This window comes from Lampris incognitus, chromosome 14, assembly GCF_029633865.1.
Source record: "Lampris incognitus isolate fLamInc1 chromosome 14, fLamInc1.hap2, whole genome shotgun sequence".
NCBI lineage: Eukaryota > Metazoa > Chordata > Actinopteri > Lampriformes > Lampridae > Lampris > Lampris incognitus.
The window spans coordinates 42989502-43014763 of record NC_079224.1 but is presented as its reverse complement, the minus strand read 5'-3'; the positions used below and the strand labels follow the sequence as shown (position 1 = coordinate 43014763).

At 46.1% G+C, this 25262-nt stretch overlaps 1 protein-coding gene across 1 annotated transcript in view; it reads right to left on the bottom strand.

Annotated features, from left to right (window-relative positions):
- The window catches only part of LOC130124081 (ceramide synthase 2-like), a 33716-nt gene that overhangs the window by 3787 nt on the left and 4667 nt on the right, over nucleotides 1-25262 (bottom strand). Inside the window, exons 3-9 of the mRNA XM_056293469.1 lie at nucleotides 15963-16080; nucleotides 14565-14683; nucleotides 13845-13902; nucleotides 13624-13674; nucleotides 11618-11710; nucleotides 8534-8662; nucleotides 1199-1308 (exon numbers count right to left, since the gene is read on the bottom strand). Coding sequence (XP_056149444.1) covers nucleotides 1199-1308; nucleotides 8534-8662; nucleotides 11618-11710; nucleotides 13624-13674; nucleotides 13845-13902; nucleotides 14565-14683; nucleotides 15963-16080 — 678 coding nt within the window. The remainder of the gene's footprint in view (nucleotides 1-1198; nucleotides 1309-8533; nucleotides 8663-11617; nucleotides 11711-13623; nucleotides 13675-13844; nucleotides 13903-14564; nucleotides 14684-15962; nucleotides 16081-25262) is intronic.

The window sequence follows — 25262 nt, the reverse complement described above, 5'->3', positions numbered from 1 at the left end:
TTACATCTGTTTCACAAGTGTAATTTATTGTATTTTAATAAGAGATCTCGCTCCCGTTTGCATTGTTAAAAGTTGCTGCATAAAAATTCTGTTGTTACATATATCTGAAAGTTACTGAATACATATTCTGTTTTGTTACATATATCTGAAAGTTACTGAATACATATTCTGTGTTGTTACATATATCTGAAAGTTACTGAATACATATTCTGTGTTGTTACATATATCTGAAAGTTACTGAATACATATTCTGTTTTGTTACATATATCTGAAAGTTACTGAATACATATTCTGTTTTGTTACATATATCTGAAAGTTACTGAATACATATTCTGTTTTGTTACATATATCTGAAAGTTACTGAATACATATTCTGTGTTGTTACATATATCTGAAAGTTACTGAATACATATTCTGTTTTGTTACATATATCTGAAAGTTACTGAATACATATTCTGTTTTGTTACATATATCTGAAAGTTACTGAATACATATTCTGTTTTGTTACATATATCTGAAAGTTACTGAATACATATTCTGTTTTGTTACATATATCTGAAAGTTACTGAATACATATTCTGTGTTGTTACATATATCTGAGAGTTACTGAATACATATTCTGTTTTGTTACATATATCTGAAAGTTACTGAATACATATTCTGTTTTGTTACATATATCTGAAAGTTACTGAATACATATTCTGTTTTGTTACATATATCTGAAAGTTACTGAATACATATTCTGTTTTGTTACATATATCTGAAAGTTACTGCATAAGAATTCTGTTTTGTTAACTATATCTAAGTTACAACTGAAAGCTCTTATTTTTGCCCCAAAGAGTGAATAAATGCTATCATGCAATTTAAAATGCAGTTTCTACTGTTTCTATCAAATTGCAACCCCCCCCCCCAAGATCAGGTGGAGGGGTCCTCAGGGTAGATCAAAAATACGCAGGGGGTCCAGGACCCCAAAAAGGTTGAGAACCACTGGTCTAGACTCACCGATTAAAATATAGACCCCAAATAGACCCCAGTTGGGATAATGGATGGATGGATCACAGATGAATGACAAAATAATCTACAGATGAACATCAGCGGAGAACAACACGAGTCGTGGAAACTGAAGCGGCGCGATATAGAATAGGAGGGTTGTAAAGAGTAAGTAAAGAACATAACCTCAAACCAGCGGGAGGCTTACCTGCTGGGGAAAACCACCAGTCGGGTCACCAGGAAGACCAAGGCAAATACAACGAACAACGTGTCACACGTCCTCCTCCAGCCGGTACCGTAGTGGAAGGTTTTGGCAGACTGGAACAACAGCAGTGATAAGGATGGTTAGCAAACATCAAAACCCACCAAGCTTTATTTATTTATTTCATTTTTGGTATGAGGCAACAAAAAAAAGGAAAAGAAGAAGAAAAGTTGCCTGACCAATATGACAGGGCAGGAAGTTCATGAGCAGGAAGTCAGACACGTGTGTGTGTGTGTGTGTGTGTGTGTGTGTGTGTGTGTGTGTGTGTGTGTGTGTGTGTGTGTGTGTGTGTGTGTGTGTGTGCGTTATCAGCTCCATTCATACTCTTGGTGATAGATATCTGTGTGACATTCCTGCCGGCTACACAGACGTGGTTCTCTGCCGTACACTCAAGCAGATACGTGTCGTCGGAGTCGTCATCGTGCATTTCGTCGTCGACCTTTGCACGTGCGGTCGGTCGGCTTTCAGATCTCCAAGCAGCCTCGAGAATCTGTCACGTTACATTCTGAAACATTCCTGGATCCATTTTTTTGAGGGGAGGTGGGGGTATTTTCCTACTTTTTTTTCTTTTTTTGACAAATCGGTGTCCACTGCTCCGCACCCACCTCTAATGTTTTGGGGGTCATTAACGTAATTATAGCATTATTCATGATAATAATAGCGCTCTACTCTAATTGGCTGGAAGTATCACTGGCCCCGCCCCCTCCACTGATGGAAACAATATCCGTCCATCCAGAGGCTACCTCGCTGTTGGCATGGGCATACTTATATGTAAAGTGTGGCTCGATTGTTCCTAGGTTATTACGGTGATGTTGAATACTGGAATCTGATTGGTCAGTTAAATCATCCTGCAGTCTGGTTATTTCTCTTTTTTGGATTTGCCCCCCTTTTCCCTCCAATTGGCCAACTACCCCACTCTTCCAAGCCGTCCCGGTCGCCGCTCCACCCCCTCTGCCGATCCACGGAGGGCTGCAGACTACCACATGCCTCCTCCCATACATGTGGGGTCACCAGCCGCTTCTTTTCACCTGACAGTGAGGAGTTTCGCCAGGGGGACGTAGCACGTGGGAGAATCACGCTATTCCCCCAAGTTCCCCCTCCCCCCTGAACAGGAGCCCCGGAGGAGGCGCTAGTGCCGCGACCAGGACACATACCCACACCCGGCTTCCCACCCGCAGACACGGCCAATTGTGTCTGTAGGGAAGCCCGACCAAGCCGGCGGTAACAAGGGGATTCGAACTGGCGATCCCCGTGTTGGTAGACAACAGAATAGACCTCTATGCTACCCGGACGCCCCCACAGTCCGGTTATTTCTGAGTAGCAGCCCGTTGTCAAGACTGTCGTCAAGCTGAGGCCTCCTCGGCGTTCCTGCTGAGGCTTCCTCGGCGTTCCTGCTGAGGCCTCCTCGGCGTTCCTCCTCTGCTCCAAATAACTGTGCTCTAGGAATCCTTTATGGGCTAATGTGAGCCGGTCAAATACACAGAAAAACATCCAGTCAAAATAATTGTAAATGATTACTTTCTGTCAGCTAATTGACTTCTTTCATAAGGTAAAGCCGTGCACTAACTGGGATAACCCACTCCGAGGTGGTTTCCTATCGAAAAGTAGTCACCACGGACAGTCAAACACGGAAACAACCGCAGCGGGTTGTCAACAAGGCATCCAAAACCACCCCTCTCAGCTGAATCTCTGCATGCTAACCGGACTGTAAAGCAAGCAAATAAGATTATCTCCGACCCCTCACATCCTCTTCCAGCTTCTTCCCTCACGGAGGCGCTGCAGGTCACTGTCCGCTAAGACTAAACGCTTCACAAACAGTTTTTTCCCCCCCTAGCCATCAGGGCTCTGAAACCCTGCCTATAGTCCCCTCCTCACATGCCACTGCCATAAACCCCACCGTTCACCTAACTGTTACGCCTGATATGTTTGTTTCTGTTATTGTGTAGCTGTATTGTTTATGCTAATATGTGGAGTGTGTATTGTTGTCCATGTATGTATTGTGCTGCAGAGTTTAACATGTACCGAAAACAAATTCCACCGGCCTTGGTCGTGTGGCTAATAAAACAGTCTAATCTAATCTAATCTAATCTAATCTAATCTAATCTACCATCAATCCGAGAGACAACGTTGATTAGCTGGTGCAAACGGTGCTATGTGGTCCCATTAAACAAGCCGGTGAAAAAGAGGTGTTACGCAAGGGTTGTGAAAGCTTTTGAAATTGGATGCCCCACTGACAGCAAAATCCATCCCAAGACTGGACAAATGATGTCTTTAATAATACCCCCTCCCCCTTTTTTAAGATGAATAACCCCTTGTTCGGGCTTTCTCATACAGGTGAAGAAACGGCACCTCCGGCGGCACGTCTTCCTGTGGCGATCAGCAGTTAGTCATGGGGCCGCCTGGCATGCCGGCTTCACTGTCCTGCAGGCTAGATGAGTTATTTAGGTCTGGATAGTATTAGACTCCTTCCCAGGCTGAACATCTGGCATATGGAAGCCTTTACCAACTGTGGGTTGTAGCTCCTCTGAGCTTGTAAGGGTCTAATGCAGATTTCATTGAATCTTCGTGGGTAGATTCACCGGCAGTTTTCCAGACTGTCTGAATTTTCTGACAGTCCCATAAACAAAGAAAGGCAATTTAGAAAAAAAAAGAAAAGAAGAAGACATCCCTTACGGTGCTAGCTAGGAGACCCATCACACTGAAAATGCAGACCCTCCATTATCAAGTATGTGGACAAAATAAATATATCAGTCTATATTAAATGGGTCCTGCTTTTCATTTATTTATTCATCTAATGTTTTTATACCATATACATGCATCTTATTTCATTATTATTTGCTTAGTATTTTCACCTATCATCAATCCCTGTACATGTTGCACGTGTGTCGAGTGGGGCTATACTTGTTCTACACCTTTATGCTACGACTTCATTTCTCTTGATCTTCTTCCTCTTTCAGCTTTCCCCCTGTTTTTCAGGGGTCGCCACAGCAGATTTTACAGTTTCCATCAGGACCCGGTGAGGGCACAGCACCAATGCTGGCCTCGACCCCTCTGATCCGATCCGGTATGGTCTTGTCAATCCGCGTGCTGATTTGGCAAAATGTTACGTCGGAGGCCTTTCCGGACACAACCGCTAACCTTATGGACGAGGGCGCAGGTAAAGCGTTGTTTTTCTTTTTTTTTAATTTATTTCTAGTTTTTCCCCTTACCCCACCCGATTAACCCAAATGGCATATGGCCGGAACTCTTGTCGAATAACTCCCCTGGCTCACGTTTCCACAGGAAGGAGATAGTCGTAACACCAACTTCCTTCAAACTCGTGTCAGCTGCTCTCGCTATTTTACACCCTGAAGCCTCGCATGGACTGCATCACCTTCAGGCTGCAAAGGAGAACGCTTTCGGTTGCTTGGCTGCAAACGCCCGGATGGGCCAGAGGGGTCGCTAGAGAACAACAAGTCCCTGAACACTACACCGATCTACACCCACTATCCCTTGGGTAAGGGTGGCCTAATGAATGCCTAACCTCATGGATGCTCCCGCCATGACTGGTTATGGCAAGTCTGGGATATTTAACATGTTTAAGTAGATTTTCATCTCTTGATATTTGAAAGGGGCGGCGCCCCAGCGCCCTGTACTGGCCAGCCGCCACTGGTGGATGGACTAAAACCATTTCTACTAATCAGCACATCATTTGCACATTGTTGTAAAGGCCTCTGTGAAATTCAAAGCATGCCTCAGTCCAGCATCTCTGAGCCTTAGTCTCAGTAAGCATGTGCCTTACCTCTAGCGGGATATCAGAGGAGTCATGTATTGTCTTAGACACTGTGTATTGTCTTAGACACTGTGTATAGTCTTAGCCTCAGTAAGCATGTGTCTTACCTCTAGCAGGATATCAGAGGAGTCGTGTATCGTCTTAGACATTGTGTATAGTCTTAGCCTCAGTAAGCATGTGCCTTACCTCTAGCAGGATATCAGAGGAGTCGTGTATCGTCTTAGACACTGTGTATAGTCTTAGCCTCAGTAAGCATGTGTCTTACCTCTAGCAGGATATCAGAGGAGTCGTGTATTGTCTTAGACACTGTGTACAGTCTTAGCCTCAGTAAGCATGTGCCTTACCTCTAGCAGGATATCAGAGGAGTCGTGTATTGTCTTAGACATTGTGTATAGTCTTAGCCTCAGTAAGCATGTGCCTTACCTCTAGCGGGATATCAGAGGAGTCGTGTATTGTCTTAGACACTGTGTATAGTCTTAGCCTCAGTAAGCATGTGCCTTACCTCTAGCGGGATATCAGAGGAGTCGTGTATTGTCTTAGACACTGTGTATAGTCTTAGCCTCAGTAAGCATGTGCCTTACCTCTAGCAGGATATCAGAGGAGTCGTGTATTGTCTTAGACATTGTGTACAGTCTTAGTCTCAGTAAGCATGTGCCTTACCTCTAGCAGGATATCAGAGGACTCGTGTATTGTCTTAGACATTTTGTATAGCCTTAGCCTCAGTAAGCATGTGCCTTACCTCTAGCAGGATATCAGAGGAGTCGTGTATTGTCTTAAACTTAGACATTGTGTATAGCCTTAGCCTCAGTAAGCATGTGCCTTACCTCTAGCAGGATATCAGAGGACTCGTGTATTGTCTTAGACATTGTGTATAGTCTTAGCCTCAGTAAGCATGTGCCTTACCTCTAGCGGGATATCAGAGGAGTCGTGTATTGTCTTAAACTTAGACATTGTGTATAGCCTTAGCCTCAGTAAGCATGTGCCTTACCTCTAGCAGGATATCAGAGGACTCGTGTATTGTCTTAGACACTGTTTATAGCCTTAGCCTCAGTAAGCATGTGCATTACCTCTAGCAGGATATCAGAGGAGTCGTGTATAGTCTTAGTCTCAGTAAGCATGTGTCTTACCTCTAGCGGGATATCAGAGGAGTCGTGTATTGTCTTAGACACTGTGTATAGTCTTAGCCTCAGTAAGCATGTGCCTTACCTCTAGCAGGATATCAGAGGACTCGTGTATTGTCTTAGACATTGTGTATAGTCTTAGTCTCAGTAAGCATGTGCCTTACCTCTAGCGGGATATCAGAGGACTCGTGTATTGTCTTAAACTTAGACACTGTGTATAGTCTTAGTCTCAGTAAGCATGTGCCTTGCCTCTAGCGGGATATCAGAGGAGTCGTGTATTGTCTTAGACACTGTGTATAGTCTTAGTCTCAGTAAGCATGTGCCTTACCTCTAGCAGGATATCAGAGGAGTCGTGTATTGTCTTAGACATTGTGTATAGTCTTAGCCTCAGTAAGCATGTGCCTTACCTCTAGCGGGATATCAGAGGAGTCGTGTATTGTCTTAAACTTAGACATTATGTATAGTCTTAGCCTCAGTAAGCATGTGCCTTACCTCTAGCGGGATATCAGAGGAGTCGTGTATTGTCTTAGACACTGTGTATAGTCTTAGTCTCAGTAAACATGTGCCTTACCTCTAGCAGGATATCAGAGGAGTCGTGTATTGTCTTAGACACTGTGTATAGTCTTAGTCTCAGTAAGCATGTGCCTTACCTCTAGCAGGATGTCAGAGGAGTCGTGTATTGTCTTAGACACTGTGTATAGTCTTAGCCTCAGTAAACATGTGCCTTACCTCTAGCAGGATATCAGAGGAGTCGTGTATTGTCTTAGACACTGTGTATAGTCTTAGTCTCAGTAAGCATGTGCCTTACCTCTAGCGGGATATCAGAGGAGTCGTGTATCGTCTTAGACACTGTGTATAGTCTTAGCCTCAGTAAGCATGTGCCTTACCTCTAGCAGGATATCAGAGGAGTCGTTTATTGTCTTAGACACTGTGTATAGTCTTAGTCTCAGTAAGCATGTGCCTTACCTCTAGCAGGATATCAGAGGAGTCGTGTATTGTCTTAGACACTGTGTATAGCCTTAGCCTCAGTAAGCATGTGCCTTACCTCTAGCGGGATATCAGAGGAGTCGTGTATTGTCTTAGACACTGTGTATAGTCTTAGTCTCAGTAAGCATGTGTCTTACCTCTAGCAGGATATCAGAGGAGTCGTGTATTGTCTTAGACACTGTGTATAGTCTTAGCATCAGTAAGCATGTGCCTTACCTCTAGCAGGATATCAGAGGTGTCGTGTATTGTCTTAGACACTGTGTATAGTCTTAGCCTCAGTAAGCATGTGCCTTACCTCTAGCGGGATATCAGAGGAGTCGTGTATTGTCTTAGACACTGTGTATAGTCTTAGTCTCAGTAAGCATGTGCCTTACCTCTAGCGGGATATCAGAGGAGTCGTGTATTGTCTTAGACACTGTGTATAGTCTTAGCCTCAGTAAGCATGTGCCTTACCTCTAGCGGGATATCAGAGGAGTCGTGTATCGTCTTAGACACTGTGTATAGTCTTAGCCTCAGTAAGCATGTGCCTTACCTCTAGCAGGATATCAGAGGAGTCGTGTATTGTCTTAGACATTGTGTATAGTCTTAGCCTCAGTAAGCATGTGCCTTACCTCTAGCGGGATATCAGAGGAGTCGTGTATTGTCTTAGACACTGTGTATAGTCTTAGCATCAGTAAGCATGTGCCTTACCTCTAGCGGGATATCAGAGGAGTCGTGTATTGTCTTAGACACTGTGTATAGTCTTAGTCTTAGTAAGCATGTGTCTTACCTCTAGCAGGATATCAGAGGAGTCGTGTATTGTCTTAGACACTGTGTATAGTCTTAACATCAGTAAGCATGTGCCTTACCTCTAGCAGGATATCAGAGGAGTCGTGTATTGTCTTAGACACTGTGTATAGTCTTAGTCTCAGTAAGCATGTGTCTTACCTCTAGCAGGATATCAGAGGAGTCGTGTATTGTCTTAGACACTGTGTATAGTCTTAGCATCAGTAAGCATGTGCCTTACCTCTAGCAGGATATCAGAGGTGTCGTGTATTGTCTTAGACACTGTGTATAGTCTTAGCCTCAGTAAGCATGTGCCTTACCTCTAGCGGGATATCAGAGGAGTCGTGTATCGTCTTAGACACTGTGTATAGTCTTAGCCTCAGTAAGCATGTGCCTTACCTCTAGCAGGATATCAGAGGAGTCGTGTATTGTCTTAGACATTGTGTATAGTCTTAGCCTCAGTAAGCATGTGCCTTACCTCTAGCGGAATATCAGAGGAGTCGTGTATTGTCTTAGACACTGTGTATAGTCTTAGCATCAGTAAGCATGTGCCTTACCTCTAGCGGGATATCAGAGGAGTCGTGTATTGTCTTAGACACTGTGTATAGTCTTAGTCTCAGTAAGCATGTGCCTTACCTCTAGCAGGATGTCAGAGGAGTCGTGCAGCAGCATGACCAGGGTGCCGATGCGTATGTAGTTGGCGCAGTAGGAGAAACTAAGTAGGAAGATGGTGGCAAAATGGTGGATCACCTGTTCCTTGAAGTCCTGAGAAAGGAGACGAGCAGCACTAAGAGGGATTGACCTTTGACCTTTACATGACATTACTTATTTTTTTAAAAATATGACGAGGTTGAACGCTAGCATGCTGTTAAAACAGGCAACACAGATGAGTAAGTGGGATCTGGGATATTTCTGGTAAAAAAAAAAAATCCTGACCAAGTTTTTCTCTGTGGACTTTTTCCTCATCAAAATCGAGGGTATGAGGCAAGCAGGTGTCGTACATTGCACAGAATGTAATTATCTCTGCCAGGTGGTACCCTGGATGAGATTATACGTATGGTCACATGTGTGTGTGTGTTTCTGTCCGTGGCTAATCTTGCAAATTACTGCTGGACCCATCAGCCCAAAATCGTTTTGTGCACAGTTATGATGAAGAACCTCTCACGGTTGCAGTGTTTCAAAACCTTCAAAAAACGCTTGTCCTTGCTACCGCCGCTCTCTCTCTTCATTCACGCTCTAGCTTGCTCGACCAACGAGGCTTTCCGTCACTGCCCGATCTGAGTCAACCGTGCGCATGCGTGACTCCGGTGGTGCCACCAAGGGGTGGCCAGGGGTGGCCACGGCCACCCTGATACTATCCCTGCCCCCCCCCCCGCTGGCCCCCCCAGCCACGACTCGCATATGCAGAATATGCTTCTGATTATGCAGAATAAGTTTCTATCTGATATTTTACATTAGGTGCTGTTCATTTAAATCAACAATGTATATTTTCCTTAACCCTCATATTGACAGTTTTCCACTAGGCTATACAGTACACTACAACAGCAGCATAGAATTCCCCAAATTCAGTCATGACTTTTGGTTTTGGTGTGCCACCCCAAGATTTTCAGTGGCCCCATTTGGCCCCCCCCCTATGAAAAATGTCTGGGGGCGCCACTGCGTGACTACAGTTGGGTCAGATCGGGCAGCGACAGTGTCAAAACCAAAATGTTATGTATTCGGAAAGGCGCCGTGAAAGTAAACGAGAAGTGCCATAGTCTCCGATGTTAAACTCCGCTGTGAAAACGCAATTTCAACAGCAGGATTAATCACAGCCACAGATGGAAATCATCTCAGTAGCCACAATAAAACATTCACCCCGGCTGAGCTATGTTTTCCAACTGTGGTTTTATGAATGAAAGTCAACCAGCAGAGCAGCCGTTCACCTTCCTTCAATGTATATCCTGAAAACCGTGACGGTTAAACACATTGAAGTATTTTAATAACGACTCTGAAACTACGATACCCTGATCTCTGTCATCTCTTATCAGACTTGGTCGCATTCATGCGAGGGTCCACCGAGGAGGCTGCACATCCACAGACTGACAGGCAAAACGCTTTTATTAGCTAGATTTTTTAGCTTGAGCGCCCCCCCCCTCCCATATTTGCCATTCAATCGACTAGGCCAGTGGTTCTCAACCTTTTTGGGGTCCTGGACCCCCTGCGTATTTTTGATCTACCCTGAGGACCCCTCCACCTGATCTTGGGGGAGGGGGGTTGCAATTTGATAGAAACAGTAGAAACTGCATTTTAAATTGCATTATAGCATTTACTCACTCTTCGGGGCAAAAATAAGAGCTTTCAGTTGTAACTTAGATATAGTTAAGAAAACAGAATTCTTATGCAGTAACTTTCAGATATATGTAACAAAACAGAATTCTTATGCAGTAACTTTTAACGATGCAAACGGGAGCGAGATCTTTTATTAAAGTACAATAAATTACACTTGTGAAACAGATGTAATTAGAGAAAAAAGTCCTGTTACCCTTTATAGTTTAGGTAGATAAAGATCTCAGTCACATTTGAGTAAAATAATCCTATTTCTATAAATGTCATAGGATCTTTTTTTTAAAAATATATTTTATTTTCACGGACCCCTTGCAATTACACCACGGACCACTAGGGGTCCGCGGACCCCCGGTTGAGAAACACTGGATTAGGGCACTGCACAAAAGTCTTATAGTGGCCGGAAAAACACTGTGGTAACACTTTAGTGTGGGGAACATAGTCACCATTAATTAGGTGCTTATTAGCATGCAAATTAGCAACATATTGGCTCTTAATTGGTCATTATTACGTACTCATTAATGCCTTATTCTGCATGGCCTTATTATACAACCAGTAAGCCATTAACTATGAGTTTTCCCTCTATAACCTCAGAATTATTGCTTATTAGTAGTACCATCTCAATATGCTTTGCTTAGTGTGGACTTAATAAGGTGGTAGTACCACAAGAAGAGTTATTCTCCCTTACTAACACTTAATGAATATGGTCTGTTCTTACATAACAACACACAAAACTACAAGTGTTCATAGTGTTAAATTACTCTAAATTAAGTTTCTGTTACTTAGAATATGTTCCCCATACTAAAGTGACATCTTGATCATTACTAATTCACTGGTAATTAAGTTTTTGTTACTTAGAATATGTTCCCATACTAAAGTGACATCTTGATCATTACTAATTCACTAGTAATTAAGTTGTTGTTACTTAGAATATGTTCCCCATACTAAAGTGACATCTTGATCATTACTAATTCACTAGTAATTAAGTTTCTGTAACTTAGAATATGTTCCCCATACTAAAGTGACATCTTGATCATTACTAATTCACTAGTAATTAAGTTTCTGTTACTTAGAATATGTTCCCCATACTAAAGTGACATCTTGATCATTACTAATTCACTAGTAATTAAGTTGTTGTTACTTAGAATATGTTCCCCATACTAAAGTGTTACCAACACTGTTTTTTTTCTTCTTCTGTCCTTCGCCCGGTAGGTGACAAAAGGGGGTTTGTCGCCAAGCCCAAACACCGGAGAAGAAGAGACACGTCTGGCGGAGATGGGCACTCTACTGAGTGCACTCTCCTAGTTGCGATTATAAAGCCATGTGGGACTAAATTGTATATCAGGGCTATAGAAATAAATCTGATTTGACTTAAATAAATGCTGCAGAACTGACCTTCCTCTTCACGTCCACAGAGATCCTGAGGAGCAGAGAACAGTAGAAACCCAGCTCCAGCATGTAGTACCAGTAATGGGCTCTCTCCACTGGCTGCGAGATAACGAGTTGATCAAAGTCAGGCAACGTTTGGTTCACGAGCACTTTTTACAGGTTTAGGTGATAATGGTCCCCAGTAAGCAGAGGTGGAAAAACCCGGTCCAGAAAGTAAAAACCCTAACCATGTCTTTACTCCATCCATGTATTAAACCAGCTAATTTGGGGAACTAGTCAGTGCAATCTGATGGTTTAGTACATGGGTGGAGTAAAGACACGGTTAGGGATTTTACTTTCTGGACCGGGTTTTTCCACCTCTGCCAGTAAGGTCATGACGTGGTGCAGTAAACAGTTGCATACAAAATATCTTGAGTTACACTATAAATGCCAGTTGTTTGTGTACTACGCTCTTTCAACCAGACGTGGACAGTTTATCAAATAGAAATCAACAAAATGTGTAAATGAAACACTTGTTCAAACAACTGAACAACTGCAGATGTACATATATCTGAGTGAGGCGTGAAGATGCCGAGCACAATTTATGCAGCGATGTTGCTGGTGGTGGAAGGGACAGCAACAGGATGTAGGCTTTGGTGGAAATGAACTAACAGGTGGGGAAGGGAGATAAACGTGTCAGATGAAAATCTGAGGTATGCAAAGTCTGGCGCTGGTGGGGCCGATATGTCCTGTGTGTGGTCGGCCCGTGTTCTGCGACCGACCGACCGACCGACCGACCGGGGAAGTAGATTTAGTCAGGGAAGTTCTTCCACACTGAGGCAACAAAAGCGTTTCGCTAAAACACATCCTCCTCTTTAAAATAAACGATGCCTTCTTCCTCAAGGGGTGGTTTTCAGTGTTCGACCCAGTGAGGAAGTGGGCGCTACGTTCAAGATCGGAGGGGTGGGTGAGAAGGTGAGAGAGACAAGATTAAGATGGTTCGGACCAGTGGCGTAACCAGGAGTATTTTTTTAGGTGGGCCTGAGTGAAAATGGGTGGGCCAAAGTTTTCCAGCAATAATCCTTCAAACAAGACGCAAATTTGAACACATTACAGCAGTAATGTAGGTTGCGGGGAACACTAATTTAGGCTGCGAGGGTGGCTCCTCCACAGCAGATAAATCTGGCGGTGGTGGCATGGTCAAGGGAATCGTCTCACCGTCGTCAGAGGGGGGGGGGGGGGAGAAGCTGCCTGCAACGGAGAAGCTGTAGCCTCCTCAGCCTCCTCTCTCCGGTTGTATCTCACTCTCATCGGGCGGCTCAGTCGGTGCTGGAGCAGGTGTGCTTTCCTCCTCCTCCATCCGTGGCTTTTTAAAAAAGCGGAAGATTGAACTTTGTTTCGCCATTACAACAGTTATGGCTAACTGTTGGCTATTGGCTAGTTAGCAGCAGTGGAAAATACAGAGCGTGATGGTGCGCGCGCTCAGATGTTGCAGTTCTACGTACGTAAAAGGGGCCGGCCTACGTGCTTGTAAGCCAGCGTGATCGGGTGGGCCTGGGCTTGAAATGGGTGGTCCTGTGACAGGCCAGGCCCACCCCTGGTTACGCCCCTGGTTCGGACATGTACAGAGAGGAGGCATAGGCTGTATAGGAAAGAAGGCATCGGACCTGGAAATACCTGGCAAAGGAGAAAGAGGAAGACCAAGGAAAAGATGGCGAGACCGGACAGAGGAGGACATGAGGAGGTTGGACTGCGGGAGAGGGATGCGTCAGACAGGAAGCCGTGGAGGGCAAAGATCCGCTGTGGCGACCCCTGAGAAACAGGGACCAAGCCGAGAGCAGAAGAAAGAAAAGCTCCAGTTGGGGAAGTGCGAAACGCGAGGCTTTAAAGAGCATCCCTGGACCTGTGCTGACTTTATTGTCTCTTTCGGGACTGTTGTGCAAGCAGACGGTACAACTCGGATGTCATTTAACGAAGATCTCTGGAATGAATTAAACAAGGAAGGAGAGGGGGAGGCCCGGGGAAACACACACCTGTAGTGGGTAATTCCTCCAACACTCCCTGTGGTCCCAGAACCAGGGCCTCTAGGGACAGAAAACAAGGGGAGGTTTTTAGTCATCACAAGAATCCAATAACTCACTGAGCACCAGTGACACTCAAAGCGTTGGTTGCCGGATAATCATGACTAGCTCCTATTCACAAATGAATAACGGTTACGAATTAGAAAAAGAAGCGGTTTCCAACTAATACTCACATCATATAAGCACGCTAGTCCGGCTGAGAAGGCTATGAGGTAGAAGAAGAACCTCCATCTGAAACACGATACAGCATTTACTTGGATCAGCGATTTCCCATTTTAACGCAAAGGTCGCTTAAACAAATTCAGAAGCACATACTCCGAAATTGAGACTACGTCTCCTTTGTTAATCCCCTTGGGGAAATGCGGTTACTGCAAACTAACCCCATCCTAGCTGTGATCTGTGCAGCTAGCTAGCAGTGGGCTGCCGCCTTTGTGCTGCGCCCCGGGGACCAAATCCGATTCTCTTCCCCAGTGCCTTGCTCAGGGGCACAGACAGCAGTATTAACCCTACCATGCGTGTCTTTTTGATGGTGGGGGAAACCGGAGCACCCGGAGAAAACCCACCGCAGACACGGAGAGAACATGCAAACGCTACACAGAGCACGACCCGGGATGACCCCCAAGGTTGGACATCCCCGGGGTTCGAACCCAGGACCTTCTCGCTATGAGGCGACAGCGCTAACCGCTGCGCCACCGTGCCGCCAAATTCTACACCAGGTGGGAAACACTTTCAAAAGTATAAAAAGTGTAAACTGAACAATAGCTTTTCAAGATTCGGTTGGGGATTTTCAGGATGAATTCCCAAATTCCGAGTCCTCCTGGGAGGGAGCGGCAGGATTTGAAAACAAAGGAGAAGTACTGCAGTCAGTTATAGTGCATAACATGTTTCCTCACGCGGCTTCGCCAAACTTCTTGGTGTTGCTCGGCCTGTCCTGGTTCCTGCGTAGACGGAACCAGGTCTCGATCTGTCTCTGGGTCTTCCCACACTGCGACATCAGGCTGAGGATTTCGCTCTGCGACAGCAACGTAGGGGAGAGACAAGACGGGTGACGACGGGTCAGATATTGACAAGTGTAGGAGGCAGTGCGATGGACACAATAACATGAGACACAGGGCGTCCGGGTAGCGTAGAAGGTCTATTCCGTTGCCTACCAACACGGGGACCACCAGTTCGAGTCCCCGTGTTACCTCCGGCTTGGGCGTCCCAACAGACACAATCGGCCATGTCTGCGGGTGGGAAGCCGGATGTGGGTATGTGTCCAATTGTACGTAGGGACGCCCGACCAAGCCGGAGGTAACACGGGGATTCAAACTGGCGATCCCCGTGTTAGTAGGCAACGGAATAGACTGCTATGCCACCCGGACGCCCCAGGGACAGTCTTTTCTTTTTTTCCAGGAAAAAATAGTCTTTTACAAAATCTCAAATATGTGCTGTGTTCACCCTGCACAGAGACTTAAGGACCAATCTGTGACTTGTTTGACCATATCAAACAGGTACATTTACGTACACAATTGAAGCGTTTTGACTTCTTGATTGGTGGTAAGCATTCCCAGACAGCATCCGGATGTGGGCCACTTCAGGCAACGATGCGGCACTGGTGGCCTTCTTCTGGCCCTGACAAAATGGATTTGAGCCGGAAGTGGCCCACATGTATAGTAGCAAATATGGCCCAAATGTGCCAAATCACATGGGGACCTTTTTTGGCAAAGAGGCGGTGCTCTGGGCAACATGTAATCTGGATGTGACCCCGAAGTGGCCCGTGTGGTAAATGGTGACTATGGCCCAAATATCACAAAACTAATATGGGCCACCTTTGGCAAATATGTGGCACATGCGGCATTACTACGGCTTGGTTCTGGCCCAGAACTGGCAAGCAGGCCCAAGAGCCGTCATTCCACGCGGTATGTGGGCCGGATGAAAGCGTCGGGTGTGGGACGGGTCCGGGCCACAGCAGTTTTGCTACCTGGGTTGTTGTCTTTCTCAACCGACGGTAATCAAAATATGGCTCATTTTACTTCAATCTTTACCAGCATTAGTGATGTGGGGGGGGGGGAGAGAAGGTTGTACAGCATCGGAAAACACCCGAAACGAAGGTTTAGCTGTTGTTTAGCATCAGTCCCTGGGATAACAGACCCGTCAATCAATCTGGGAGTGACGGCGGCAGCTCCTTACGCTGTGGTTCCTATTTCTGGTGGCGGGGCGACCCTCTGGTTTACGTCTGGATTCAGGATCGTACCTTTAACCGGTGTGAGACGTCGTCTATGTGTCCAGGGGGGCGTTTTGCTACCAACCTGCGACGGCTGTCGGCTTTGCTGGGCGTAAAAGGACTCCAGCTTCGGGGACGGGGAGGCGGTTGTTTTCAATCGGTTCCTCAACCCCAAACACCTGCCCATGGGGGGGGCAACCACCCTGGGGGGGGGGGGGCAGAGAAGACACAAGACGGCTTAAATGCATATTGAGAGGGTACAGACTGTGGGATGACCGCGGTGGCTGTTGGACGAGAGAGCGGCCTACTCGTGCACACTACACACTGCATGAGTTGGTTGACTCACAGCAAACAGCTTAGCATCAGGCTACCTGCAGGGTTGGGAGGGTTGTTATTGTGTGTGTGTGTGTGTGTGTGTGTGTGTTACATAACAAGGCACCATGCAGATCTGCGTATAATTTCACTTAAATCATGCAAGCAAGTGGACTTCCTGGTTAACATTAAGAGATGGTGTAAAAAAATGCCAATAAGCACCTAATCATAGTTTGATTAATTGTTAATGTTAGGATTACAAGGAAGACAAGGAAGTTTAAAAACAAGCTACATTCCAATGTAGTGCCGAGGTCTCTGAGGGTGGTGGGGTCAACTTCAGTCGCAAAGTCCGGGATGATTCAGATTGCCCTCCTAGCAAAGAGGAATCGCCACTATCCAGCCACTCAGTTCTCCGGATGACTTCTTCTTCTTCTTCTTTCGGCTTGTTCCCTGTTTCCCAGGGACGGCACCACAGCGGATTTGAGAGTTTCTGTCAGTACCCTGTGAGGGCACAGCACCGACGGCGGTCGTTGTTAACCCGGGCCTTGACTGATCTGGTACGGTCTTGTCAATCCGCATACAGATTTGGCAACATTTTATGTTTGATGCCCCTTGCTGACACAACACTAACCCTACGGACGGGGGCACAGGTGAACCGCTGGATGCCATCCCAGTATTCGTGGACTCGCACCCATGCCTGTCGCCATATCAATTCGCCAAATGCCCATTTTTTTGGGGGGGGGTTCCCCCTTTTTCTTCCAGTTGTACTTGGCCAACTACCCCACTCTTCGCTGCTCCACCCGCCTCTGCCGATCCGGGGAGGGCTGCAGACTACCACATGCCTCCTCCCATACATGTGGAGTCGCCAGCTGCTTCTTTTCACCTGACAGTGGAGTTTCACCAGGGGGACGTAGTGCGTGGGAGGACCATGCTATCCCCCCCCCCCAGTTCCCCCTCCCCCCTGAACAAGTGCCCCGACCGACCAGAGGAGGCACTAGTGCAGCGATCAGGACACATACCCACATCCGGCTTCTCACCCGCAGACACGGCCAATTGTGTCTGTAGGGAACGCCCGACCAAGCCGGAGGCAACGCGGGGATTCGAACCGGCGATCCCCACGTTGGTAGGCAACGGAATAGACCGCCATGCCCGCCTGAAGACTTTCTAAGCCTAAATGAGCACTGGAACTGGGACACTTGAAACCCAGACAAATGAAACTTTTTTTTAGAAATATAAAATGTTGTTGTGTAAAAACATTTTCTTCTCGTTCCCACAGCTGTATGTCTTAATACATGTCCAGGGGGATCTTTAAGGTTGGATGTTTTTAATAAGTTTTTTTTCCTTTATACACTGCTCTTGGTATTAGCTGTGCGTATGACACACAACACCTGTTATCTGCCTACTGCATTTTCAAAAGTTTCAGGTATTTGGGGCAGAGCTTCGTCTTCTTTGCAACAAAATCATCCATTAATCTTGGGAGCATGTGTGAAAAATAAAAAATTCTGGAGGGTGTTTCATGTGTGCATCTTTGTAGTCTTTGTCAAATGAAATGTCTAACTCCTGGTGCTCAGCTGATGCCCAGATAACCAGCTTGCAGCTCTGCAGCCCCGGGCACATCACTATCAGCTAGATCTGGAAGAATAAGTGTAAAATAAAGTGGCTTACAATTTGTTTTAATGAGGGTTCACAAGTATCTGTCACATTAGTTTACACATCAGTAACAATATTTTCACTCACCCGCAGATAGTACCCACTCTGCCCATTGAGACGAATGAGATATTTCCCATCACTTAAGCATCTGATGTCACCATCTGGCCGACCAAGAAACTCTGCAAGTGACATGGCACGCTTTAGGGGACATGTACATCTCGAGGAGCTGAGTCCAAAATTCCATCTGGGCTGGCTCCAAGACAGGGATGGTCAGGACACACCACCAGGCCTTTCCTCCCCACAGTGCGCCCTTGAGCCTCCATCAGCAGTGTGGCTTTGTCCTCGTTTTCTTTTCCATATTTAGCTGCAATATTGCCAGAGTGGCGACAGGCATGGGCGCAAGTCCATGAATACCGGGATGGCATCCAGCGCTTTATCTGTGCCCCCATCCATAGGGTTGGTGGTTGTGTCAGGAAGGGCATCCAAAGCAAAAGTTTGCCAAATCAGTATGCAGATTGACAAAGACCATACCAGATCAGTCAAGGCTCCAGACCGGATCGGTCAAGGTCGCCATTGGTGCTGTGCCCTCATAGAGTACCGATGGAAGTGGATGACCCCCTAAAAAAGAGGGAATAAGCCGAAAGAAGAAGTAGAGTTGCAGTATTGCCAGTGAAGTGTTCGTTCAGGAATTTTTTGGGGTTGGAAGAATTCTGTTTTGGGATTCTCTTTGCTGTGCTGGCAGCCAGTTGTAGCTTCCTTGCATCATGCCACAGTTGTGGTACACTCGGTACCTGCTGCGTAGCTGGGCCTAGGTGGACCCAATCAGAAGGCCTCCTTTTTTGCTGGATCATCCGGTGCATAACAGTCGATGATTTCAATTATCTCCACGTGTATCGGAGGAGACATGTGGTAGTCCGCAGCCCTCCCCAGATCGGTAGAGGGGGTGGAGCAGCGACCGGGGCAGCTCAGAAGAGTGGGGTAATTGGCCGGATACAATTGGGGAGAAAAAAAGGGGGAGGGGGACACAATCTTCCTTTTTCCCCCTCCTTTTCACTGCTCCACCCCCTCTGCTGACCCGGGGAGGGCTGCAGACTACCACATGTCTCCTCTGATACATGTGGAGTCGCCAGCCACTTCTTTTCACCTGACAGTGAGGAGTTTCGCCAGGGGGATGTAGCGCATGGGAGGATCACGCTATTCCCCCCAGTCCCCTCCCCCAACAGGCGCCCCGATTGACCAGAGGAGGCGCTAGTGCAGTGACCAGGACACATACCCACATCCGGCTTCCCACCCACAGATATGGCCAATTGTGTCTGTAGAGACACCCAACCAAGCCGGAGGTAACACGGGGATTCAATCCGGCGATCCCCGTGTTGGTAAAAAATACATATACACTACCGTTCAAAAGTTTGGGATCACCCAAACAATTTTGTGTTTTCCATGAAAAGTCACACTTATTCACCACCATATGTTGTGAAATGAATAGAAAATAGAGTCAAGACATTGACAAGGTTAGAAATAATGATTTGTATTTGAAATAAGATTTTTTTTACATCAAACTTTGCTTTCGTCAAAGAATCCTCCATTTGCAGCAATTACAGCATTGCAGACCTTTGGCATTCTAGCTGTTAATTTGTTGAGGTAATCTGGAGAAATTGCACCCCACGCTTCCAGAAGCAGCTCCCACAAGTTGGATTGGTTGGATGGGCACTTCTTTGAGCAGATTGAGTTTCTGGAGCATCACATTTGTGGGGTCAATTAAACGCTCAAAATGGCCAGAAAAAGAGAACTTTCATCTGAAACTCGACAGTCTATTCTTGTTCTTAGAAATGAAGGCTATTCCATGCGAGAAATTGCTAAGAAATTGAAGATTTCCTACACCGGTGTGTACTACTCCCTTCAGAGGACAGCACAAACAGGCTCTAACCAGAGTAGAAAAAGAAGTGGGAGGCCGCGTTGCACAACTGAGCAAGAAGATAAGTACAATAGAGTCTCTAGTTTGAGAAACAGACGCCTCACAGGTCCCCAACTGGCATCTTCATTAAATAGTACCTGTTAGAGCCTGTTTGTGCTGTCCTCTGAAGGGAGTAGTACACACCGGTGTAGGAAATCTTCAATTTTTTAGCAATTTCTCGCATGGAATAGCCTTCATTTCTAAGAACAAGAATAGACTGTCGAGTTTCAGATGAAAGTTCTCTTTTTCTGGCCATTTTGAGCGTTTAATTGACCCCACAAATGTGATGCTCCAGAAACTCAATCTGCTCAAAGAAGTGCCCATCCAACCAATCCAACTTGTGGGAGCTGCTTCTGGAAGCGTGGGGTGCAATTTCTCCAGATTACCTCAACAAATTAACAGCTAGAATGCCAAAGGTCTGCAATGCTGTAATTGCTGCAAATGGAGGATTCTTTGACGAAAGCAAAGTTTGATGTAAAAAAAATCTTATTTCAAATACAAATCATTATTTCTAACCTTGTCAATGTCTTGACTCTATTTTCTATTCATTTCACAACATATGGTGGTGAATAAGTGTGACTTTTCATGGAAAACACGAAATTGTTTGGGTGATCCCAAACTTTTGAACGGTAGTGTATCTATAATTTTTTTTAGGACATGATTCATCCATTCGGCCGGCCTACGCATCTGCTTTGGAGGACATTACAGAAGAAGTTACATTGAGAGACAGCATTGGCTACATTTTAGCCAACATGTCTTTCTTGTCCTGGATTAAATGTTTTAAATAAAGTGACTGTAAGTCCTTAATTGCACCAATCTTGTGGACTGAGCACACATTCAGAACGGAGTCATATAATCTAACGTCGCTCGAGACATCCGTTTCAAAAAGCTCTCTCTGTGTTACAAACTGATTCGCCATATGTCCAATTTGTTTCACTACGGAGGAAGATGGAGGATCATTTCCGGTAAGGTGTGTCCTAGATTTCCAAAGCAGTAGGTGTAGGCTTGTTAGTGGCTGCTCTCGCCGCTGTTGTAGCAACTACCTTGCATTTAGAAGTCTGGGGACTCTGCAGCTGAAATAGTGGGGCCATCACAGAAGAACTGACATAAGTGTTAAATTCTATGTGATCCTTGAACATTTTGGGGGGGGGCCTTCTGCAGATGACACACTTCCGGGTGGGTGCTACACATTGGTGGTGGTTGAAGTGAGTTACCCCCTTCAATGTGGAGTGCTTTGGGTGTCTAGAAAAGCGCTATATAAATGTTATTATTATTATCATGGGATCTGGCGTTGGTGCTAATGAGCCTGGATGAATGTGGTCCGGTTTACACTACCGTTCAAAAGTTTGGGATCACCCAAACAATTTTGTGTTTTCCATGAAAAGTCACACTTATTCACCACCATATGTTGTGAAATGAATAGAAAATAGAGTCAAGACATTGACAAGGTTAGAAATAATGATTTGTATTTGAAATAAGATTTTTTTTACATCAAACTTTGCTTTCGTCAAAGAATCCTCCATTTGCAGCAATTACAGCATTGCAGACCTTTGGCATTCTAGCTGTTAATTTGTTGAGGTAATCTGGAGAAATTGCACCCCACGCTTCCAGAAGCAGCTCCCACAAGTTGGATTGGTTGGATGGGCACTTCTTGCGTACCATACGGTCAAGCTGCTCCCACAACAGCTCAATGGGGTTCAGATCTGGTGACTGCGCTGGCCACTCCATTACCAATTGAATACCAGCTGCCTGCTTCTGCTCTAAATAGTTCTTGCACAATTTGGAGGTGTGTTTAGGGTCATTGTCCTGTTGTAGGATGAAATTGGCTCCAATCAAGCGCTGTCCACTGGGTATGGCATGGCGTTGCAAAATGGAGTGATAGCCTTCCTTATTCAGAATCCCTTTTACCCTGTACAAATCTCCCACCTTACCAGCACCAAAGCAACCCCAGACCATCACATTACCTCCACCATGCTTAACAGATGGCGTCAGGCATTCTTCCAGCATCTTTTCATTTGTTCTGCGTCTCACAAACGTTCTTCTTTGTGATCCAAACACCTCAAACTTGGATTCATCCGTCCACAACACTTTTTTCCAGTCTTCCTCTGTCCAATGTCTGTGTTCTTTTGCCCATCTTAATCTTTTTCTTTTATTGGTCAGTCTCAGATATGGCTTTTTCTTTGCCACTCTGCCCTGAAGCCCAGAATCCCGCAGCCGCCTCTTCACTGTAGATGTTGACACTGGTGTTTTGCGGGTACTATTTAATGAAGATGCCAGTTGGGGACCTGTGAGGCGTCTGGTTCTCAAACTAGAGATTCTAATGTACTTATCTTCTTGCTCAGTTGTGCAACGCGGCCTCCCACTTCTTTTTCTACTCTGGTTAGAGCCTGTTTGTGCTGTCCTCTGAAGGGAGTAGTACACACCGGTGTAGGAAATCTTCAATTTCTTAGCAATTTCTCGCATGGAATAGCCTTCATTTCTAAGAACAAGAATAGACTGTCGAGTTTCAGATGAAAGTTCTCTTTTTCTGGCCATTTTGAGCGTTTAATTGACCCCACAAATGTGATGCTCCAGAAACTCAATCTGCTCAAAGGAAGGTCAGTTTTGTAGCTTCTGTAATGAGCTAAACTGTTTTCAGATGTGTGAACATGATTGCACAAGGGTTTTCTAATCATCAATTAGCCTTCTGAGCCAATGAGCAAACACATTGTACCATTAGAACACTGGAGTGATAGTTGCTTGAAATGGGCCTCTATACACCTATGTAGATATTGCACCAAAAACCAGACATTTGCAGCTAGAATAGTCATTTACCACATTAGCAATGTATAGAGTGTATTTCTTTAAAGTTAAGACTAGTTTAAAGTTATCTTCATTGAAAAGTACAGTGCTTTTCCTTCAAAAATATGGACATTTCAATGTGATCCCAAACTTTTGAACGGTAGTGTATGTATTTCACCTTTTTCAGCTTAACGGTCTTCCTTGTACTTGCATTTCACTTCCTCTACACACCAGTATTTGATATCCCCCGCCTCTCCTTGTCTGACTGCATTCTCAGCCTACATTAGAAAACCGCCCTGCAACACACGAGCATCCAGCCGTTTGCATTTCACCTGACATTGAAACTAAAACCAAGGCCCGGTGACGTGGGACTTTCTACGTCTGCTTTAAGGTGGATCGTGTTGATACGCCTCAGAGCTTTTCAGGTTGTTCATCGTTTCCCCCTCTGTAGCAACGGAGTCAATAACATAGCTAAATATGCAAGTGTACGTCATCAGAGGCCACTTCTTCAGGTCGTGCCACCATCCCTTGATAGTAGGAAAGAGGAGTTCCAACATGTTTTATTACCCAATTGCTCTAGGAAAGAGGATCATGTTCCGCTACCATGGAAACGCCGGTTCCGGTTTAGTGACAGGACGCGCCGGAAGTCGCGCCCATTATTCATGTAAGGTATTGTAGCGAATTCAGGGGGGCAGCCCGGCCGGACCGTCACAGCCGGGACGCGAACCCGTGTATTCCGCACCGCGGGCGACAACGTTAACTAGTCGACTAAAGGGTCCGACCCGTTTGCCAGGTGGTAACGTGTCTACTTTATTCATGCACGCTACCCCCCTCCTCTTTCGGGAAGCCGCGCTTCAGCATATCAGCTCCCCCACGCCTCTGGGCGCACGCGCTTTCCGATGACCTCACGGTGTCACCATCCCACTTCTGACACCAATGCAGCGAATTCGGGGAGGGGAGGGGAGGGGAGGGGAGGGGGGCAGCTCGGGACTGCCACAGCCGGGACGCGAACCCGTAGCTCCTGCACCGCTGGCGACAACGTTAACCAGTCGACTGAAGGGTCCGACCCGGTTGCTAAGGGCTAACGTGTCTACTTATTCGTGCACGCTAGAGTATCATGGGGGCTAGGAATAAGGTGGATAGTAGTCTCCCATAGTCAAACCTATGTCCACACTTCGTTTTAGCATTGTGCCAGCACCGGAGAAAGGTCTGGCTGAACCCACTATCATTCTGGTGTCGGGGGGAAAACGCCATGGCTTGTTTGCATTTCTATAAACCAATCAAACCCATGTTGGGCGGTGCTAAACCCAGGATGCAGCAACGGTTCCCTTGCAAAATAGTGTCGGGGAGAAACTTGTTCTTGTGGAACAATTGCACATGGGGAGAGGAGCCCTGGTCTTAAAATGGCTTTTCCAAGGTTGCGTTCACAAGCTGTCGTGGTCCTGCAAGTAAAATCCGATTTGATACATAGAGCTAGATACATACTGTAGCGAATTCGGGGGGCAACCACAGGAACTGCCGCGGACGGGACGCGAACCCATATCGCCCGCACCGCGGGAGACATCGCTAGCCGCTAGACTAAAGGGTCAGACCCGCCGGACAGCGACCAGCGTGTCTACTTATCCATGCACGTTACAATACATACATAGAGACTAAATCTAAAGAAACGTTTACACGACAACGGTCTTGCTAAAGACGGAAAAGTTTCCCCTTTGCGTTTTAAAAAAGTTCCGCGTTCAGACGACATCGTTTTGAATACGATCCGCATGCACACGGATCCGCAAAAAAACTCACTGAAGACGCGGTGGTACGCGTGCCAGGCCGGTAGTCAGCGGTGAAACGTTGTAATAGTCGAGAGCTCTTCCGGTGGACCCCAAAAGCGTCTTTTCGTTGCCCTCCGTCGACGTATAGGTGGATTGAGAATTTGGCGCGTGTAAATAATGCATCCGTGATCTGATTACAGTAATGGTGCAGCAAATCTACAGCGTTAATACATTTAGCAGAGACAGCAGCACAAACACAGCTCGGTTACCCGCCATTGTTAATGTCTTCTTATTCGCGCATGGCCGCTTGACTGAAAACGTAATACGCATGTGCGCAGCGGAGCAGTGACGTCACCGTGTTCACAGGAAACAGTTCTGCTGGTTTACACGGCGACGCGGGAGTTGCGTTTTCAGAGGATTTCACTCTGGAACCGGGTTTCAAAAGTTTGCGTTTTCAGGCCCCCCAAAACGCCGTTGTCGTGTGAACGAGTCGCCAAAACGCAACAATACCGTTTTATGTTGAAAACGTTGCCGTGTAAACGGCCCCTAAGACTAATATAGTCCTGTCATTGATGATTAAACATAGTGTAAACTACTAATAAGACACGTTAGCCCCTTACTAACGGGTCTGACCCTTTAGCCGAGCGGTTAGTGACGTCGCCTTGTGGTGCAGTACACCTCATATCGAATCCCGCACCGGGCAAGAAAATAACCGGTTACATTGGTGGGATCCGGAAGTGTGCAGATCCTCAGAAGTCTCTTCGGAGCGTGGGAATAACAAAGCGCGAGGGCGCGCTTCCGGGGAGGGTGAAGACTGTAAACCATTAATAAGACACGTTAGCCCCTAGCTAACGGGTCTGATCCTTTAGCCGAGCGGTTAGTGACGTCGCCCTGTGGTGCAGTACACCCCGTATCGAATCCCGCA